This window comes from Oncorhynchus mykiss, chromosome 13, assembly GCF_057628025.1.
Source record: "Oncorhynchus mykiss isolate SJ-2025 chromosome 13, ASM5762802v1, whole genome shotgun sequence".
Lineage (NCBI taxonomy): Eukaryota > Metazoa > Chordata > Actinopteri > Salmoniformes > Salmonidae > Oncorhynchus > Oncorhynchus mykiss.
The window spans coordinates 63,484,793-63,505,819 of NC_143034.1; the positions used below are offsets into that span (position 1 = coordinate 63,484,793).

Consider the following 21,027-nt stretch of genomic DNA (forward strand, 5'->3'; position numbering starts at 1 on the left):
AACTGTAATATTCTAATATTTTATTTATTTTGTAAGCTGTTTTTATGTACTGTCCATACTACACAGTTTCAGAATTTTCTCATTTTGCATTGCCAACGAATATGCAGCTGTTTTTAAGTGAAAAAGCCAAATAAATCAGCGTTATATTTGTGCCTTTTGAACTTTACATTTTTGTCAGTTATTTTTGGGACTAAGCAAACATAATATATTCATTATTGCCTGTTATGTAACGGACTTCCACTGCAAGCCTGAGGGGGTCCATGCCAAGTTGCCAGTGTCATAACTCTCCTTTTCTCCTAAACGAAACTTACGGGATCTGACGTAGTTAGTTAGGGTCCATGGTTTTAGGGAGTGACTGAGCGTTTTAGCATTCGACACCAGCTATCTAGTACAGCAGCAGAAATCTACCAGTTGAAAAGAGTCGTCTTCTATCACACGAAAATTCTAAAGCATGAAAGACGTGCGGCGAATTAAGAACTAAACATATTTATGTCGGCAATGGAACAATTTAAAGAGGTGAGAACTATATCAATTATAGTCTACGCTTGTCGAGAGTGCTCTCCAACAAAGGAAAGACACATTCTTAGCCCTTTATTTCTGTTTGGTGTAAAGTGTATCTGCTGAATGGAAAAAAACTATATTGAAGTCTTATCTCTGCAATCTAAAACTGGAGTATATTTTTTTTCCAGAGGACAACATCCCCGCCAACGTCTGGTTCATCTTCGCCCGCTCATTGGTAAACCCAATATTTGTTTTTTTTGGAGACTACAGATTAAACTGAATTTTTATTAAAACGATGTATGTTTTTTTTATTTTTTTTATTCACCTTTATTTAACCAGGTAGGCTAGTTGAGAACAAGTTCTCATTTGCAACTGCGACCTGGCCAAGATAAAGCATAATAGCAGTGTGAACAGGCTATGTAGCTAATGTGGGCTATGTAGCTATGTAGTTACTTAAAGAGTTTCTTGAACATCTAAAAATACTAACTGTAGCCAACGTTAATAGGCTTGAGCCATTTTATTTGAAACCGTGCATTGGCCTGCATTCCCTTGTGATTTTATAATCAACTAAACTTTTTAGCAGCTTCGTTGTCTTGAAATAGGTTATATTTCAAATATTAGTTTCAATGTCTAGCTATGGGCATGTCCACAATCTTCCAAAGTAACCAATCAAACATCATCTGTTGGAGATGTAATATTTGTGTTGTGGAGAAATGACCAGGCAGGAGACGGGAGTACAGTTAGTTTTCGTTTAGTCAAAACCCCAGTGCGCATGTGCATTTCCTATTAGGTGTAGTAACGTAACACTGCCGTAATGCATTACTGCTTAGTAACAGCACAGTAACTAATATAAACAGATGTAGATCCCAGATACTACAGGAGACACAGGTGAAGTGGTGAATGAGGTGAGCTTCTCCTCCAAAGAGTACCACAATATGAGTCATACCCATAAAACCTAGAGGTCAAACGGAAATGGTTCAAATCGTTTTTAAACCATTCATTTTTCCCATAGGGGATTTTAGACTCTTATGTGTAAATTTACCCTGATGTAACGTTTTGATAACTGTAAATCTCTCTCGGACAAGGTGACTTATTAATATATTTGCTGGTATAAAAAAAATGAAATGCTAATTGGCTGCCAATGAGGCTATCCGACAGAACTACAAATACTATCTGGACGAGACTGCTGAATCCAGGCAAAGGTAAGAATCTCTGAATTAACTATCTAATGTTAGCAAAATGTAGTAATGCATAAATTGGTCACATTTAAAAAAATTGTTTAAAACTGTTTTGGTCATGTTTTAAAATAAAACAATACCTGTTAGCAAAGGTGTCAGCTAGAGCGACATGCATGTATTTGTAGTCTTGCATGATGTCATTAATTATCATTTTTTCGATTCTGAGAGTAAATAGAGCTGAATGTATTGATTTAAAAGTCACCTTGTCTGAGAGAGATTTACACAAATATCAAAACGTCACACCAGGGTAAGCCTACACAAAACACGGCCCTTGTTTTAAGTATTTCTAAAATGGGGAAAACGAATGGTGGAAAAATCATTTAAACCATTTCCCTGTTTGACCGCTAGGTTTTATGGGTATTATGACACATCCACTGTGGGGATCTATAAAGGGAGCCACTCGCCTGTAAACTGAGGTTCGTTCAGTTTGCTTGAACATTTGCTACGTTGTGAAACGGTTTGTACTGAAGGACACGTGTTCCCTAAACGTTCTTGAATGTTCTTGAACAGACTGAGGTATGTTTGCTCCAGTTTGTTGGGTGTAGCGAGGTGTGGCTTGAAGCAACGGGTGACGTGAACTCAGCAAAAAAAGAAACGTCCTCTCACTGTCAACTGCGTTTTATTTTCAGCAAACTTAACATGTGTAAATATTTGTATGAACACAACAAGATTCAACAACTGAGACATAAACTGAACAAGTTCCACAGACATGTAACTAACAGAAATGGAATAATGTCTCCCTGAACAAAGGGGGGTCAAAATCAAAAGTAACAGTCAGTATCTGGTGTGGCCACCAGCTGCATTAAGTACTGCAGTGCATCTCCTCCTCATGGACTGCACCAGATTTGCCAGTTCTTGCTGTGAGATGTTACCCCACTCTTCCACCAAGGCACCTGCAAGTTCCTGGACATTTCTGGGGGGAATTGCCCTGGCCCTCACCCTCCGATCAAACAGGTCCCAGGCGTGCTCAATGGGATTGAGATCCGGGCTCTTCGCTGGACATGGCAGAACACTGACATTCCTGTCTTGCAGGAAATCACGCACAGAACGAGCAGTATGGCTGGTGGCATTGTCATGCTGGAGGGTCATGTCAGGATGAGCCTGCAGGAAGGGTACCACATAAGGGAGGAGGATGTCTTCCCTGTAACGCACAGCGTTGAGATTGCCTGCAATGACAACAAGCTCAGTCCGATGATGCTGTGACACACTGCCCCAGACCATGACAGACCCTACATTTACAAATCGATCTTGCTCCAGAGTACAGGCCTCGCTGTAACGCTAATTCCTTTGATGTTAAACGCGAATCCAACCATCAACCCTGGTGAAACAAAACCGCGACACGTCAGTGAAGAGCACCTTTGCCAGTCCTGTCTAGTCCAGAGATGGTGGGTTTGTGCCCATAGGCGGCGTTGTTGCCGGTGATGTCTGGTGAGGACCTGCCTTACAACAGGCCTACAAGCCCTCAGTCCAGCCTCTCTCAGCCTATTGCAGACAGTCTGAGCACTGATGGAGGGATTGTGCGTTCCTGGTGTAACTCGGGTAGTTGTTGCCATCCTGTACCTGTCCCGCAAGGGTGATGTTCAGATGTACCGATCCTGTGCAGGTGTTGTTACACATGGTCTGCCACTGCGATGATGATCAGCTGTCCATCCTGCCTCCCTGTAGCGCCGTCTTAGGCGTCTCACAGTACGGACTAGAGGTCGACCGATTAATCGGAATGGCCAATTAATTAGGGCCAATTTCAAGATTTCATAACAATCGGAAATCTGTATTTTTGGGCGCTGATTTTGCCGATTAAAAAAAAAAGTACATTTTTGATTTTTATACCTTTATTTAACTGGGCAAGTCAGTTAAGAACACATTCTTATTTTAAATGACGGCCTAGGAACAGTGGGTTAACCGTTCCTAGTTCAGGGGCAGAACGACAGATTTTCACCTTGTCAGCTCGGGGAACTATTCTTGCAACCTTACAGTTAACTAGTCCAACACTATAACCACCCGCCTCTCGTTGCACTCCACAAGGAGACTGCCTGTTACGCAAATGCAGTAGAAGCCAAGGTAAGTTGCTAGCTAGCATTAAACTTATCTTATAAAAAACAATCAATCAATCATAATCACTAGTTATAACTACACATGGTTGATGATATTACTAGTTTATCTAGCGTGTCCTGCATTGCATATAATCAATGCTACGCTGGGGGATGATTTAAAAAAAGCGCATTTGCGAAAAAAGCACAATCGTTGGACAACTGTACCTTACCATAAACACCAATGCCTTTCTTAAAATCAATACACAGAAGTATATATTTTTTCACCTGCATATTTAGCTAAAAGAAATCCAGGTTAGCAGGCAATATTAACCAGGTGAAATTGTGTCACTTCTCTTGCGTTCATTGCACGCAGAGTCCAGGTATGTGCAACAGTTTGGTCAGCCTGGCTCATTGCGAACTAATTTGCCAGAATTTTACGTAATTATGACATAACATTGAAGGTTATGCAATGTAACAAGAATATTTAGACTTAGGGATTCCACCCGTTAGATAAAATACCGAACGGTTCCGTATTTCACTGAAATAATAAACGTTTTGTTTTCTAAATGATAGTTTCCGAATTTGACCATATTAATGACCAAAGACTTGTATTTCTGTGTGTTATGTTATAATTAAGTCTATGATTTGATAGAGCAGTCTGACTGAGCGATGGTAGGCAGCAGCAGGCTCGTAAGCAGTCATTCAAACAGCACCTTCGTGCGTTTTGCCCGCAACTCTTCGCAAGCACAGTGCTGTTTATGACTTCAAGCCTATCAGCCTAATGGCTGGTGTAACCGATGTGAAATGGCTAGCTAGTTAGCGGGGTGCGCGCTAATAGCGTTTCAAATGTCACTCGCTCTGAGACTTGGAGTAGTTGTTCCCCTTGCTCTGCAAGGGCTGCGGCTTTTGTGGAGCAATGCTGCTGCTTCGAGGCTGGCTGTTGTCGTGTTCCTGGTGTTCCTGGTTCGAGCCCTGGTAGGGGCGAGGAGAGGGACGGAAGCTATACGGTTACACTGGAAATACTAATGTGCCTATAAGAACATCCAATAGTCAAAGGTATATGAAATACAAATGGTATAGAGAGAGAGAGTCCTATAAATACTATATTAACTACAACCTAAAACCTCTTACCTTGGAATATTGAAGTCTCATGTTAAAAGGAACCACCAACTTTCTTATGTTCTGAGCAAGGAACTCAAACGTTAGCTTTTTTACATGGCACATATTGCACTTTTACTTCTCCAACACTTTGTTTTTGCATTATTTAAACCAAATTGAACAAGTTTCGTTATTTATTTGAGGCTAAATTTATTTTTATTTATGTATATTAAATTAAAATAAGTGTTCATTCAGTATTATTGTAATTGTCATTATTACAAATAAATAAATAAAAATTGGCCGATTTAATCGGTATCAGCTTTTTTTGGTCCTCCAATAATCGGTATCTGCGTTGAAAAATCATAGTCGGTTGACCTCTAGTACGGACATTGCAATTTATTGCCCTGGCCACATCTGCAGTCCTCATGCCTCGTTGCAGCATGCCTACGGCACGTTCACGCAGATGAGCAGAGACCCTGGACATCTTTCTTTTGGTGTTTTTCAGAGTCAGTAGAAAGGCCTCTTTTGTCTCCTGTTTTCATAACTGTGACCTTAATTGCCTACCGTCTGTAAGCTGTTAGTGTCTTAACGACCGTTCCACAGGTGCATGTTCATTAATTGTTTATGGTTAATTGAAAAAGCATGGGAAACGGTGTTTAAACCCTTTATAATGAAGATCTGTGAAGTTATTTGGATTTTTATGAATTATCTTTGAAAGACGGGGTCCTGAAAAATGGAGTTTATTTTACGGGCAGTGGCAATGCTGAAATTGTTCCACAACCCAACCGCTCCCCATTTTTAACTGGTCATTCAGTAAAGCGCCATTTCCGTTCAATTGAACATTCCAGGTTTTAAAAACGTACTGAACACATTCCTGGTCATTCTTGCTTCTCTTCCTTGTGGATGTGACTGCATCCATTAAAGCTCTCCTCAGCATGACTAGATTTCTAGCTTCCTACTGAGCCATTCTCTCGTTTGGTTAAAACCTATGTTTACTCGTTTGTGAATAACCCACACTCCGACCAGCAATATGCTGGTTACCTTAGCCATAAGGCAGTTGCTAGCTATATAATGCATTACTAGCTTCATGGCCGTGGCATTCACACTGTGCTAGCCCTAACTAGCATTACCTGTGAGGCTTCTAACTAGCAAGCTAGCCACACTAGCAGTCCTACATGCACATAGTGGCATACACCTGGCTAGATAACTTGGAGTTCCCTACCTGCTCAGGTAGTGTTGCTATCACGCATGTGAAGGCTAATTCACAACAATGCTGAAAAGCCAACTAGCTACTGGCCAGCTTGCTTCTCTCGTTTAGTACACCTCACGATGCTATGGTGATATGAGACTCAAGACCGGAGAAACACCAATATTCACGCAGTTGTCTTCGGCTAAGGTGGTACTAGCTAGCGAAGCTATTAGCCAAATAGGTGAACCCTAGCTAGCTAACATTGCTAAAGACCCTCTCACCAAGTACATAAAATAAATAATATGAGCACGTCTTGTTTAATGACACCGTTCACACCAATTTGCAAATATCGTCCTACTGCAACCCAACAGTTATTTATTCGGAACAGGTTAGATATTGTTGTCTGGGACACTGCCACTGACAGGTCTGTGGGTTCCTTGTGTGAATGAATTTATCTTTGTCTACATTTTTTATGTTTGCAATGCAGCAATGTATCTATTTAGCCAATGCATGTGTTTCTGTTTTGAAATGGTTGTCAATTTCATCTTCATGTAGCATATCACCGCTGTCTCTAGCCTATTTTCCGCCCTCTAGGAAACTATGGTGCGCTGTGCATGGCTTGTGAGGAGGAGAATCTGAATGCGATTTGCCTCTGTCTTCTAGACTACCCAGAGTGCCCAGAGTGCAGGAGCCCCTTCAACACTCTCACTGTAAAGTGGCTGGTTTGCGGGAAGTGGTGTGACCAAAACAGTTCACTGTTTAGATCCATTTAGCAGCTTTCTCGGCCTGTCATCTAGGCTTTGACAACTAGAGTAGAGTAACACCCGCAGTTGTGTTTCATGAAGGAAGCATGTCGCTTACGTCTAATGTCGCCTACGTCTAATGTCGCTTACGTCTAGCCGTTTCACATCCGTTACACAGTCACGTTAATTTTCAGTTCTAAGTTAAAGTTTAAAAGATGTAATTTACGGACGTTGAAAATGTCTATTCTTTCGGGTTGTCAAACGATTAAAATAGTTAATTGCGTTAGTTAATTGAGATTAATCACGATTATTGAAAAAATGTGAATTTGCTCTAATTTGGCCCTGAAAGTTTAGTTTTTTTTTTTTAAAGCAGTGGCAGAAAGAAAAAATTATAGCTCCTGTGACATTGGGCATAACTTTTACATGATTTTGGCTAGAGTCATCAGCGACGTCAGCAAGCATTGACTGTAGCTGTGTTCTGTGCTTAACAGCTTCCGTGCGGAAATGCGTGTGTTTAAAAGGATCCGTGCAGTGAAGAAAATGGAGATGCGATTAACGCCGACGGACCAACTCAATTTGGCCTTGTTTGGGGTGGACCTCATTAGAATAATACCCAGTGTTATTTGCAAGTGTATATTTTAAAACATTATGTCGATAGAGAATATTGTTGTAGTTAGTGTTCGGTTGGTTGTGTCTATAAACTTTGAACATGATCACTGCCAGTTCTTCAGCTTTTGAAATGGCTAATATAAGTGCAAGTGACAGATGAGAGCAATAATAAATCAATCAGAAACAAATATTTTTGGGATTGAGACATAATACTTTCATCATTGACATGAGATGTCAGTGAAATTGGTTATGGTTACAATTTGACCTTATGAAACTACAGCAAAAAATACTGATTTTTATCTTTCACTTAGAACTGAAAATGAACATGGCTTTAATGTCAGACACCATTTCAACACCCAGAGGAGTCGTCTTTTCAACGTCCCTAAAATATGTATTTTAAACTTTCACAACTGAAAATGAACATGGTTCCAATGTCAGATATTTTTTCAACATCATTTAAGGTCATTTTGCTTACTGGGCTACCAAGAAAGAAGACATTTTTTAAAATATATTCACAGCCTACTAAAGGATGTACTTCTTTTGTAGTTTTGTTAATTTCAAATATGTTTCACTGAGCAACACACAGTAGAAAAACAAGCAGTGCTATTTTAGATGATGTAGTTGATTGATTAATAGTTACTATTTTCCTCAGACTGATTATGCAAGACCCTACACAGCAGTGAGCTCGTAGACTGAAGTGCAATAATGGGTAAGAAATAGTTTGAGATATTGGTGTAATGATGTTTTTATATTCTACTAATACTTCATATAGGTAATAAATCAGTTATTTGATTTTTCTATTATATTCTACAGCAGAGGAACCTGATGAACTGCCTGTTGAAAAATGGACTGACTCCAACGTGAGCTCTTGGTTAAGAACTATTGGAGTGAAGGAGCAATACATCAAGAAGCTTTATGAGGAAGAGGTAGATGGGATAATTCTCCTTGTACTGACTGAGGACTATCTGAGAAAAGAGATTGGAATGAAATCAGGACCAGCTCTGTTGATCATCAGAAAGAGAAATGAGCTTATAGACACCAAACAGACAACTCGGGGCAAGGAAAAGCCTCAAAGTAGCAACAATAGTGAACAGGAAAGTAAAAAGAAGAAGCAGGGATCAGCTCCCCAGATTCCAGAGACAGATCAAGGTCTTTCAGAGGAAGAGAAACAAACTCATCAAGGACAATCTGTCGAGGACAATGTGTTAACCACGAAGAGAGACTGCAAGCCACGGCCATTTGGCAAAGAAGGCATTGATTTCACATATGTCAAACATAGTGTTCTGCAACCTGAATCTGGTGTATTTGATCTGATATCTCCCTGTCATGAGTACAAGTCACTTGACAATGCTGCCAAATTGGACCGCACAAGACTACAGGCAAAATTTGCCAAAGAGGTTCTCAAATTCGGTAGTGGCTGCATGAATATCAGATCAAATGGCACAATACACTTTGGTGTGATGGACAGTAGGGATGATGCAGGCTATGTGCATGGTGAGATAATTGGTGTTCTGGTTTCTGAGAAAGATATATATGTTGATGCATTGGATCACATTGAGAGGAGTTTCTCTCGCTCTGACAGTGAGCATGTGCGACAGTGCATACGTCCACCTCGGTTTATAGAGGTTATGGACATAAATAGCACAGAAAAAAGATATGTGGTGGAGGTTGATATTGTTCCCTCCATAAGCATTGTTAAGAACCGAGTGTACTCTGTTCGCCTGCCAAACTTCAAAGAGTCCTCTAACAAGATTGAGCATGAAAAGGAAACAATCTATCGCAGGGTAGGATCAAAAACCGAGCCAGTGAGTGATCAAAATGACTTCTACCAGCGAGTCAGAGACAGAGATGCCCAAAGAGAAGAGGCTGAGCATTGTCGATATGTTAACACCCCGGACATCTGCCAAGACCTCGGAAGGAAACTCACCATGCTGATCACCAGTGGCAAGAAATTCATTGAAAAGGAGAAATGGTACATTCTTGTCACTAACAAGTTCAAACCAGATGATTTGAGCAGCATTGACTTCTTGCTCAACATGAATATTTTTTGTGTGTTCGACTTTGACACAGATTCCAAGCTGTCAGGACTGTGCAGTAAATATATTCAGCACCATGCTGCAAATATGCATTTCATGCAGAACTACAAAATATCAAGTGGTATGAGCATTGGTGAATTTGTGAGCCATTTGCATTTGTTTGAGCAAACCAGCTGGATATTTTGCAACGGACGAAGCGATTACAAAGGGAATGAAAACCCCTGTGATGAGATGACATGGATCAAAACAAAAATTACACTCCTGAGGGAATCTGTGTCATTGATCTGCAAACAGGTCTTGCCAAAAGGAGCATTCCTGGTGGTCTTCCTTCTCACATCCCCTGTTGAGAAACCACTTTTGCACACCTTCTATGAGTTCTTCACAGATATGGAAGGCCATGAAGACATAATTTGCATCTCAGAATCTGAGGATAACTATCAGAAATGGCAAAGTTTTGCAGAGGGTTCATGTGGAACAGAAACTGTGAACCGTTCCAGTGTTGTCGGGATGAAAATGAGCCATGTTGATGCGACACTGCAGCGAATCCAACCTGTAACATCTCGAGACACCAAACACTTGCCTATCTACCTGAAAGGACAGTGCCTTCTTGAAACTCGTGACGAGGAAAGGATGTATTCCTTGGAAATCCTGAGTGTCAATCATTGTGATGAAACAAGCGATGATTACATCAAAGCAGAAAAAGAAAACATTGAAAGACAGTTCTACCACGGGGGAAGAGTGACCTGGTTGAATTTCTGGCTTGCAGAGAAGAGGTTTGTTGGAGAAGTAATTCAAAGGGATGCATACAGGGAGGTCTCCGAACTTCTCACAGACACTATGAAATGGGGTGTAGACAGACCTGTGAACAGTATCAACATCTACCATCACCCAGGAAGCGGTGGAAGCACAGTGGGAAGGCAAGTGTTATGGAACAAGAGGACAGACCTAAGATGTGCTGTTGTGAAGCCGTCATATTCCGCAGCCACTGTATCTGAACATGCTGTCCAGCTCAGAGAGTATGAGGAAAAAGATCCTGAGAAATGTCTCCCAGTGCTCCTGCTGATTGAGGACTGTGACAAAGAATACCTTGATGAGCTGAGGAATGAATTAGAGTTTGCCATCAACACTAAGAAAATCAAACAAGGAACACCTTGCTTCATTATGTTGAGCTGCAGGCGATCACATAACCCAGAGAAGATGTGCAAAGACTCACCATTGCAGAATGTAGCTGTCACTCACAAACTATCAAAAGAAGAGAAGAGACAGTTTGCTGGGAAACGACAGAAGCTTGAAGAACAGTACCAGCCAGAATTCATTTTGACATTCGTCTTGATGAGTGAAGAATTTGAACACCAGAAGATTGTTGAGTATGTTGCGCAATTTGTGAAACATCTGCTGCAAGACATTGATCATGAAGCGGTTGTCACTCGGCTCATTCGGTATGTGGCATTGCTCAACACTTATGTTCAGAACTCATTCATTTCCCAGTCCCATTGCGAAGCTCTGCTAGTATTCACCATTCATATGGATCGATTCCGCCAGCATGCTTTTGAGAGATCACTGAGTGAGCAGGCCAAACTTGTCTTTATACATCTGAGAGATGACAAGACGCACATTGAATCAGTTCGAATCATTCATCCACTTGTTGCAAAGGAAATCCTTCAGCAGCTCCTTGGTGACCAAAAACTGCAAAGTGGGTTGGCCATGGATCTTCTCCACGAGGATGTGCTTTTTGAGCACAGATTTGGAAAAGAAGATTATGGGAAGTTCCTGCGAGCCCTGTTCATGAGACGCTGCAGAGTAAGTAAAGGTGATGAATCAAACAGCTTTTTCTCTCCTCTCATTGAACATGTGAGTGAAAAGGAAACCCCTGACAAGGCAATCGAGCTCCTCAAGGAGGCATACAAACGCTTCAACAAAGATGCATTCTTTGCTCAGCAACTTGCTCGCCTGAATTACTCCCATGAGAAGTTTGAAGAGGCAAAAGATTGGGCGGAGATAGCAGCAAAACAAATGCCTAACAACTCTTACATTCTTGACACGAAAGGCCAGGTATACAGAAGATGGTTCAACGCCAAGTGTAAAGCAATTGAGAAAGTACCAAAAACGGCAGAAAATACAGCAGACGCTGTTGAAACTGCGCTGAAAGCAATGGAGTGTTTCAGAGAATGTGAGAAATCTGCTATCTCGGACCTTGAAAACATGAACAACAGTGGCTTTTTTGCTGCAGTTGAAGTTGGCTGCAGTCTGTTGAAGCTCGTATTCTCATTGCGTGTTTTCTCAAGCAAAACGTATGGCCATTCAGAATGTATGAAGTACCTTCTCACTGATTACATTCCTGAGGAAGTGAAGAAGCCCTGGGAGAATTTTCACATCAATTTGAAAGGCCTTCAAATGACACTGCATGAAGCCCTGGAGTGGATCTCGGAGGACCTGAGTTACTTCCAGACAGACATCAGTGCAGATGAGGAGGAGACAATTGAAAGCTCTGAGATGAAAATAAGCCATCCAATGACATGGTTGGTAAGAAAATCCTCTGAGTATGGTAAATATTTCAGTGATGCCTCTATCAGCATTGCCCCAAAGCTGTGCCAGTTGAACCCTGGCAGTTTAACTCCTTTCATGAAACGCATGATCATTTACCGGCTTGGTGGGGGGAATATAACTTCAATCTTCTCCCTTCTGACTGACCAGAAAGAAAGAGACCAAGTCAAAGTCCTAGAGAATATCATATCGCTCTACCCCAGCAACCCTCTGATGGCCAGGCTGGATCAAATGGATCTTGTCAATTACATAGCAGCTCATATTGCTCTGAGTTGCCTTACAACCCAATCTCCAAAGTTGGCTGCTCTGAAAGACCTTCAGAAACTCAGTCAGCAGTTCCCAAAAGAGAAACGGAAGTGCCTGTCCAGTGCTCTGTTCCTGCTCATCTTGCTCTTCTGGCCAGAAGATCATGACACAGACCCTGAAAAAGAGACCAAATACAACATTGTTCTATCAGCTGTTGAGTACCTCAAAAGGAGCTACTGGACCAAAATGAAGGATATACCACAAAGGAAGAAAAGGATTTACACCCACTTTTTCCTTAGTAATGGAAGTGGGTGGGACAAGATTGTTCACAAAAGCAAGGTTGAAACGATTACAAAGATCCTCTCCATCTCAGAAAAGAGAATGAAGTGGTTCAGTGGGGAGGTGTGGAAAATGCCAGAGATGGCAAAACTTCTCAGGACCGTGTCTGGGTGGACAGAAGATGGGATAGTGTACCTTGAAGGCCCAAAAGAGAAGAAGTTCACTATTCCTCATCTGAAAGCAGCCTCTGTGCCCTATGGCAATGAAAACATCACATTCTACTTGGGGTTCACATTTAGAGGACCTGTTGCGTACAACGTCACTGTGAAAAAGTAGGGTCGCCACTTAGACAAATCCTGCCAGAAAAGGAGTCTTATGGAATATCTCCTGAACATTTTGGACCAACATACCAATGAATGAGTATGTTTTAGAGCACATTGTCAGAGGAAGACTGTGTGTGTGTGTGTGTGTGTGTGTGTGTGTGTGTGTGTGTGTGTGTGTGTGTGTGTGTGTACAAAATTCAGTTTAGTGTCTTAAGAATGAATTAAATTCTGCCTGTAAAAAAATATTTCACAAGGCAAATTGTATGGATATTTTGCATACCGTAAGTGTAAAGTTATTTCTGTTTGAATGCTTTGTTGCAAGTTTTCAACCATTATGTTGACTGAAAATATTAAGGAATGTGTTGTCAAGTTATGAAGTCATGATCTGTTTTTGTTTGTTGAATACTGTATATATTTTTTATATTAAATCTTGTCTTATGCAGGAAGCCTGTGTAATATTATATGTATTGTGCCCAAAATGTGGTATTTGATAACCAACTACTTTGTACTTCTCTTATTCATTTTAATGATAGTTTTCCCAGTGAAATGGCCCCTTTATATAGGATTTTCACATTTGATGTATTTTTTTCTAACCAGTCTTAATATTGTCTTTTTGTATGAAGAATGACTAGTTCAAAAATGGAGTTATGCCTAATAAAGTTGCCTTGACTTTTTTGTTTGTTTTGAATGGTTGTGTGACTGTTTCTTTTAGCAAATGTGTGAACAATGCTAAAATAGTAACATGAAATTCACTCGTAGAAAAAATAGAAAATAAACATTTTAATGGTTGTCCCATGAATCCATAGGACCACATAATGAAAACAGTTGAGTTCAAACTACCCACAAGCAGGTATGTAGGCTGAAGTGCAATGCTTCTGACACTTAGAACTGTGATGGACAGTGTCCATTGTGTAAAGTCTACGGAAATGAACTCTGGTTTGTCAACATAACTTCAGTGGTCAACATCAACTAGATGTCCCATTCCTTCTCTGAAGACCAAAATGGCATGAAGCCAAGGTGTATCCACGACATCAACAACACATAAGTGAGAATCTCGTCATAGAATCATAGCTGGATATTTTACCCTCTTGTTGCAAACTCAAGTGTAATCAATAGTAGTCAAATATTTTCCTCAATATGAGGCATGCAGATCAAATATAGTAGATGTATGACCAATCAGATCAAATATAGTAGATGTATGACCAATCATTGTTGTGTATTATTAATGGCACATCTTTGTTAATTTCAGCACAAAAGTGTGTTGTGTTTTTGTCCTACATTCATTTACTGTAATTGCACAATTACATTGATTGAGGATCTCTATGTAATTGAATGTGATTGCTTTTATTAGATGTTTTTATTTATTGTGCTGAATGTTATTGTTTTATACGTGTATGTTGTTTTAATATTCTGTTTTTATTGTAATGTGTACAAGGCTCTCTTGTAAAATATATTTTAATCTCAATGTGACTCCCTGTTTAAATAAAAAACGGTATGCAGTTGAAAACAATGAACATTTTGTCAGGAGTCAACTGTATTTCACAATTGATATGACCAACGCTAACATTCACAATCCACTGCATTGTTGTCAGGATGTGCAGTAACAGTCACAGATCACTACATAGTGAAGCGCAGTGTTCACCTTTGACCTTCAACATTTCAGGGACCTTTGTTAAGGAGAAAGACTTCTAACAGCTGCTTCCAACTCTTATAAGTAAATGATTCCACTAGAGGACATGGAAGACCTTCCTCATCCTGGTAAGAGAGGTCTCATCACAAGCCTCAGTAAGGTTTATGGATCAAATGTGTTCTTATTATGCCAACAACTCGCTGTAGTAAGGGATGATTGATTTTGACTATCTGTTGTGGTAAGGAATAATTAATATCTAACATTTATGTTCAGAATACAAACTAATTACATAGATGATTAATGTCTGCACTGTCCTGTCATGGGATCCATCTGGGTCGAGTTCGACTTTACAGAATGTTCAGATGGAAATACTGTGCATAAATATTGTGTAGGAAAGACATGGTTCTCTGTCATTGCCTTAGCTTATGATGTTTTGTGTTATTATTCCTAGTTTTGCTTAGCCCTGTTGTTTCATTTTCAATACCCAACATATATTATAAAGTAATGGTGGTATATCAATTACACCTACTGTAGTTGAAAAAAGCTTGTCCAGTTTTCCAGTTGTTGTTTGCTGGTTTTACTTCTGTTTTTCGTCAATAGGTGGAGACATTGACCACAGCACACCACACCCTGAGTAACAACCTGTATGGTCTACCACACTGTCTCTCATTAGCACCACACCCTGAGTAACAACCTGTATGGTCTACCACACTGTCTCTCATTAGCACCACACCCTGAGTAACAAGCTGTATGGTCTACCACACTGTCTCTCATTAGCACCACACCCTGAGTAACAACCTGTATGGTCTACCACACTGTCTCTCATTAGCACCACACCCTGAGTAACAACCTGTATGGTCTACCACACTGTCTCTCATTAGCACCACACCCTGAGTAACAACCTGTATGGTCTACCACACTGTCTCTCATTAGCACCACACCCTGAGTAACAACCTGTATGGTCTACCAAACTGTCTCTCATTAGCACCACACCCTGAGTAACAACCTGTATGGTCTACCACACTGTCTCTCATTAGCACCACACCCTGAGTAACAACCTATATGGTCTACCACACTGTCTCTCATTAGCACCACACCCTGAGTAACAACCTGTATGGTCTACCACACTGTCTCTCATTAGCACCACACCCTGAGTAACAACCTGTATGGTCTACCACACTGTCTCTCATTAGCACCACACCCTGAGTAAGAACCTGTATGGTCTACCACACTGTCTCTCATTAGCACCACACCCCGAGTAACAACCTGTATGGTCTACCACACTGTCTCTCATTAGCACCACACCCATAGTAACAACCTGTATGGTCTACCACACTGTCTCTCATTAGAACCACAACCCGAGTAACAACCTGTATGGTCTACCACACTGTCTCTCATTAGCACCACACCCCGAGTAAGAACCTGTATGGTCTACCACACTGTCTCTCATTAGCACCACACCCCGAGTAACAAGCTGTATGGTCTACCACACTGTCTCTCATTAGCACCACACCCTGAGTAACAACCTGTATGGTCTACCACACTGTCTCTCATTAGCACCACACCCTGAGTAACAAGCTGTATGGTCTACCACACTGTCTCTCATTAGCACCACACCCTGAGTAACAACCTGTATGGTCTACCACACTGTCTCTCATTAGCACCACACCCTGAGTAACAAGCTGTATGGTCTACCACACTGTCTCTCATTAGCACCACACCCTGAGTAACAACCTGTATGGTCTACCACACTGTCTCTCATTAGCACCACACCCTGAGTAACAACCTGTATGGTCTACCACACTGACTCTCATTAGCACCACACCATGAGAACCTGTATGGTCTACCACACTGTCTCTCATTAGCACCACACCCTGAGTAACAAGCTGTATGGTCTACCACACTGTCTCTCATTAGCACCACACCCTGAGTAACAACCTGTATGGTCTACCACACTGTCTCTCATTAGCACCACACCCTGAGTAACAACCTGTATGGTCTACCACACTGACTCTCATTAGCACCACACCCTGAGTAACAAGCTGTACGGTCTACCACACTGTCTCTCATTAGCACCACACCCTGAGTAACAACCTGTACGGTCTACCACACTGTCTCTCATTAGCACCACACCCTGAGTAACAACCTGTACGGTCTACCACACTGTCTCTCATTAGCACCACACCCTGAGTAACAACCTGTACGGTCTACCACACTGTCTCTCATTAGCACCACACCCTGAGTAACAACCTGTACGGTCTACCACACTGTCTCTCATTAGCACCACACCCTGAGTAACAAGCTGTATGGTCTACCACACTGTCTCTCATTAGCACCACACCCTGAGTAACAACCTGTATGGTCTACCACACTGTCTCTCATTAGCACCACACCCTGAGTAACAACCTGTATGGTCTACCACACTGACTCTCATTAGCACCACACCATGAGAACCTGTATGGTCTACCACACTGTCTCTCATTAGCACCACACCCTGAGTAACAAGCTGTATGGTCTACCAACACTGTCTCTCATTAGCACCACACCCTGAGTAACAACCTGTATGGTCTACCACACTGTCTCTCATTAGCACCACACCCTGAGTAACAACCTGTATGGTCTACCACACTGACTCTCATTAGCACCACACCATGAGAACCTGTATGGTCTACCACACTGTCTCTCATTAGCACCACACCCTGAGTAACAAGCTGTATGGTCTACCAACACTGTCTCTCATTAGCACCACACCCTGAGTAACAACCTGTATGGTCTACCACACTGTCTCTCATTAGCACCACACCCTGAGTAACAACCTGTATGGTCTACCACACTGACTCTCATTAGCACCACACCCTGAGTAACAACCTGTATGGTCTACCACACTGTCTCTCATTAGCACCACACCCTGAGTAACAACCTGTATGGTCTACCACACTGTCTCTCATTAGCACCACACCCTGAGTAACAACCTGTATGGTCTACCACACTGTCTCTCATTAGCACCACACCCTGAGTAACAACCTGTATGGTCTACCACACTGTCTCTCATTAGCACCACACCCTGAGTAAGAACCTGTATGGTCTACCACACTGTCTCTCATTAGCACCACACCCCGAGTAACAACCTGTATGGTCTACCACACTGTCTCTCATTAGCACCACACCCCGAGTAACAACCTGTATGGTCTACCACACTGTCTCTCATTAGCACCACACCCCGAGTAACAACCTGTATGGTCTACCACACTGTCTCTCATTAGCACCACACCCCGAGTAACAACCTGTATGGTCTACCACACTGTCTCTCATTAGCACCACACCCCGAGTAACAACCTGTATGGTCTACCACACTGTCTCTCATTAGCACCACACCCTGAGTAACAACCTGTATGGTCTACCACACTGTCTCTCATTAGCACCACACCCCGAGTAACAACCTGTATGGTCTACCACACTGTCTCTCATTAGCACCACACCCCAAGTAAGAACCTGTATGGTCTACCACACTGTCTCTCATTAGCACCACACCCCGAGTAACAACCTGTATGGTCTACCACACTGTCTCTCATTAGCACCACACCCTGAGTAACAAGCTGTATGGTCTACCACACTGTCTCTCATTAGCACCACACCCTGAGTAACAACCTGTATGGTCTACCACACTGACTCTCATTAGCACCACACCATGAGAACCTGTATGGTCTACCACACTGTCTCTCATTAGCACCACACCCTGAGTAACAAGCTGTATGGTCTACCAACACTGTCTCTCATTAGCACCACACCCTGAGTAACAACCTGTATGGTCTACCACACTGTCTCTCATTAGCACCACACCCTGAGTAACAACCTGTATGGTCTACCACACTGACTCTCATTAGCACCACACCCTGAGTAACAACCTGTATGGTCTACCACACTGTCTCTCATTAGCACCACACCCTGAGTAACAACCTGTATGGTCTACCACACTGTCTCTCATTAGCACCACACCCTGAGTAACAACCTGTATGGTCTACCACACTGTCTCTCATTAGCACCACACCCTGAGTAAGAACCTGTATGGTCTACCACACTGTCTCTCATTAGCACCACACCCCGAGTAACAACCTGTATGGTCTACCACACTGTCTCTCATTAGCACCACACCCCGAGTAACAACCTGTATGGTCTACCACACTGTCTCTCATTAGCACCACACCCCGAGTAACAACCTGTATGGTCTACCACACAATCTCTCATTAGCACCACACCCCGAGTAAGAACCTGTATGGTCTACCACACTGTCTCTCATTAGCACCACACCCCGAGTAACAACCTGTATGGTCTACCACACTGTCTCTCATTAGCACCACACCCTGAATAACAAGCTGTATGGTCTACCACACTGTCTCTCATTAGCACCACACCCTGAGTAACAAGCTGTATGGTCTACCACACTGTCTCTCATTAGTACCACACCCTGAGTAACAACCTGTATGGTCTACCACACTGTCTCTCATTAGCACCACACCCTGAGTAACAACCTGTATGGTCTACCACACTGTCTCTCATTAGCACCACACCCTGAGTAACAACCTGTATGGTCTACCACACTGTCTCTCATTAGCACCACACCCTGAGTAACAACCTGTATGGTATACCACACTGTCTCTCATTAGCACCACACCCTGAGTAACAACCTGTATGGTCTACCACACTGACTCTCATTAGCACCACACCCCGAGTAACAACCTGTATGGTCTACCACACTGTCTCTCATTAGCACCACACCCTGAGTAACAAGCTGTATGGTCTACCACACTGTCTCTCATTAGCACCACACCCTGAGTAACAACCTGTATGGTCTACCACACTGACTCTCATTAGCACCACACCATGAGAACCTGTATGGTCTACCACACTGTCTCTCATTAGCACCACACCCTGAGTAACAAGCTGTATGGTCTACCAACACTGTCTCTCATTAGCACCACACCCTGAGTAACAACCTGTATGGTCTACCACACTGTCTCTCATTAGCACCACACCCTGAGTAACAACCTGTATGGTCTACCACACTGACTCTCATTAGCACCACACCCTGAGTAACAACCTGTATGGTCTACCACACTGTCTCTCATTAGCACCACACCCTGAGTAACAACCTGTATGGTCTACCACACTGTCTCTCATTAGCACCACACCCTGAGTAACAACCTGTATGGTCTACCACATTGTCTCTCATTAGCACCACACCCTGAGTAACAACCTGTATGGTCTACCACACTGTCTCTCATTAGCACCACACCCCGAGTAAGAACCTGTATGGTCTACCACACTGTCTCTCATTAGCACCACACCCCGAGTAACAACCTGTATGGTCTACCACACTGTCTCTCATTAGCACCACACCCCGAGTAACAACCTGTATGGTCTACCACACTGTCTCTCATTAGCACCACACCCCGAGTAACAACCTGTATGGTCTACCACACTGTCTCTCATTAGCACCACACCCCGAGTAAGAACCTGTATGGTCTACCACACTGTCTCTCATTAGCACCACACCCCGAGTAACAACCTGTATGGTCTACCACACTGTCTCTCATTAGCACCACACCCTGAGTAACAACCTGTATGGTCTACCACACTGTCTCTCATTAGCACCACACCCTGAGTAACAAGCTGTATGGTCTACCACACTGTCTCTCATTAGCACCACACCCTGAGTAACAACCTGTATGGTCTACCACACTGTCTCTCATTAGCACCACACCCTGAGTAACAACCTGTATGGTCTACCACACTGTCTCTCATTAGCACCACACCCTGAGTAACAACCTGTATGGTCTACCACACTGTCTCTCATTAGCACCACACCCTGAGTAACAACCTGTATGGTCTACCACACTGACTCTCATTAGCACCACACCATGAGAACCTGTATGGTCTACCACACTGTCTCTCATTAGCACCACACCCTGAATAACAAGCTGTATGGTCTACCACACTGTCTCTCATTAGCACCACACCCTGAGTAACAACCTGTATGGTCTACCACACTGACTCTCATTAGCACCACACCATGAGAACCTGTATGGTCTACCACACTGTCTCTCATTAGCACCACACCCTGAGTAACAAGCTGTATGGTCTACCACACTGTCTCTCATTAGCACCACACCCTGAGTAACAACCTGTATGGTCTACCACACTGTCTCTCATTAGCACCACACCCTGAGTAACAACCTGTATGGTCTACCACACTGACTCTCATTAGCACCACACCCTGAGTAACAAGCTGTATGGTCTACCACACTGTCTCTCATTAGCACCACACCCTGAGTAACAACCTGTACGGTCTACCACACTGTCTCTCATTAGCACCACACCCTGAGTAACAACCTGTACGGTCTACCACACTGTCTCTCATTAGCACCACACCCTGAGTAACAACCTGTACGGTCTACCACACTGTCTCTCATTAGCACCACACCCTGAGTAACAACCTGTACGGTCTACCACACTGTCTCTCATTAGCACCACACCCTGAGTAACAAGCTGTATGGTCTACCA

The 21,027-nt window shown here is 42.6% G+C and overlaps 1 protein-coding gene across 3 annotated transcripts; it reads left to right on the forward strand.

Moving 5' to 3' along the window:
• The first annotated feature begins 273 nt into the window (after nucleotides 1–273).
• Nucleotides 274–14,350, forward strand: samd9l (sterile alpha motif domain containing 9 like). 3 transcript variants are annotated; one of them, XM_090197097.1, is made up of 4 exons: nucleotides 274–516; nucleotides 690–736; nucleotides 8,061–8,117; nucleotides 8,222–14,350. In XM_090197097.1, exons 3-4 carry the CDS (start codon nucleotides 8,114–8,116, stop codon nucleotides 12,847–12,849), a joined length of 4,632 nt encoding a protein of 1,543 aa, XP_090053223.1. In that variant the 5' UTR covers nucleotides 274–516; nucleotides 690–736; nucleotides 8,061–8,113; the 3' UTR covers nucleotides 12,850–14,350. The 3 variants fall into 3 exon arrangements, with proteins under 3 accessions (XP_090053223.1, XP_036797421.2, XP_090053224.1); XM_036941526.2 differs by lacking the exon at nucleotides 690–736 and having other exon boundaries at nucleotides 328–516; XM_090197098.1 differs by lacking the exon at nucleotides 274–516 and having other exon boundaries at nucleotides 617–736.
• Nucleotides 14,351–21,027: the final 6,677 nt, after the last annotated feature.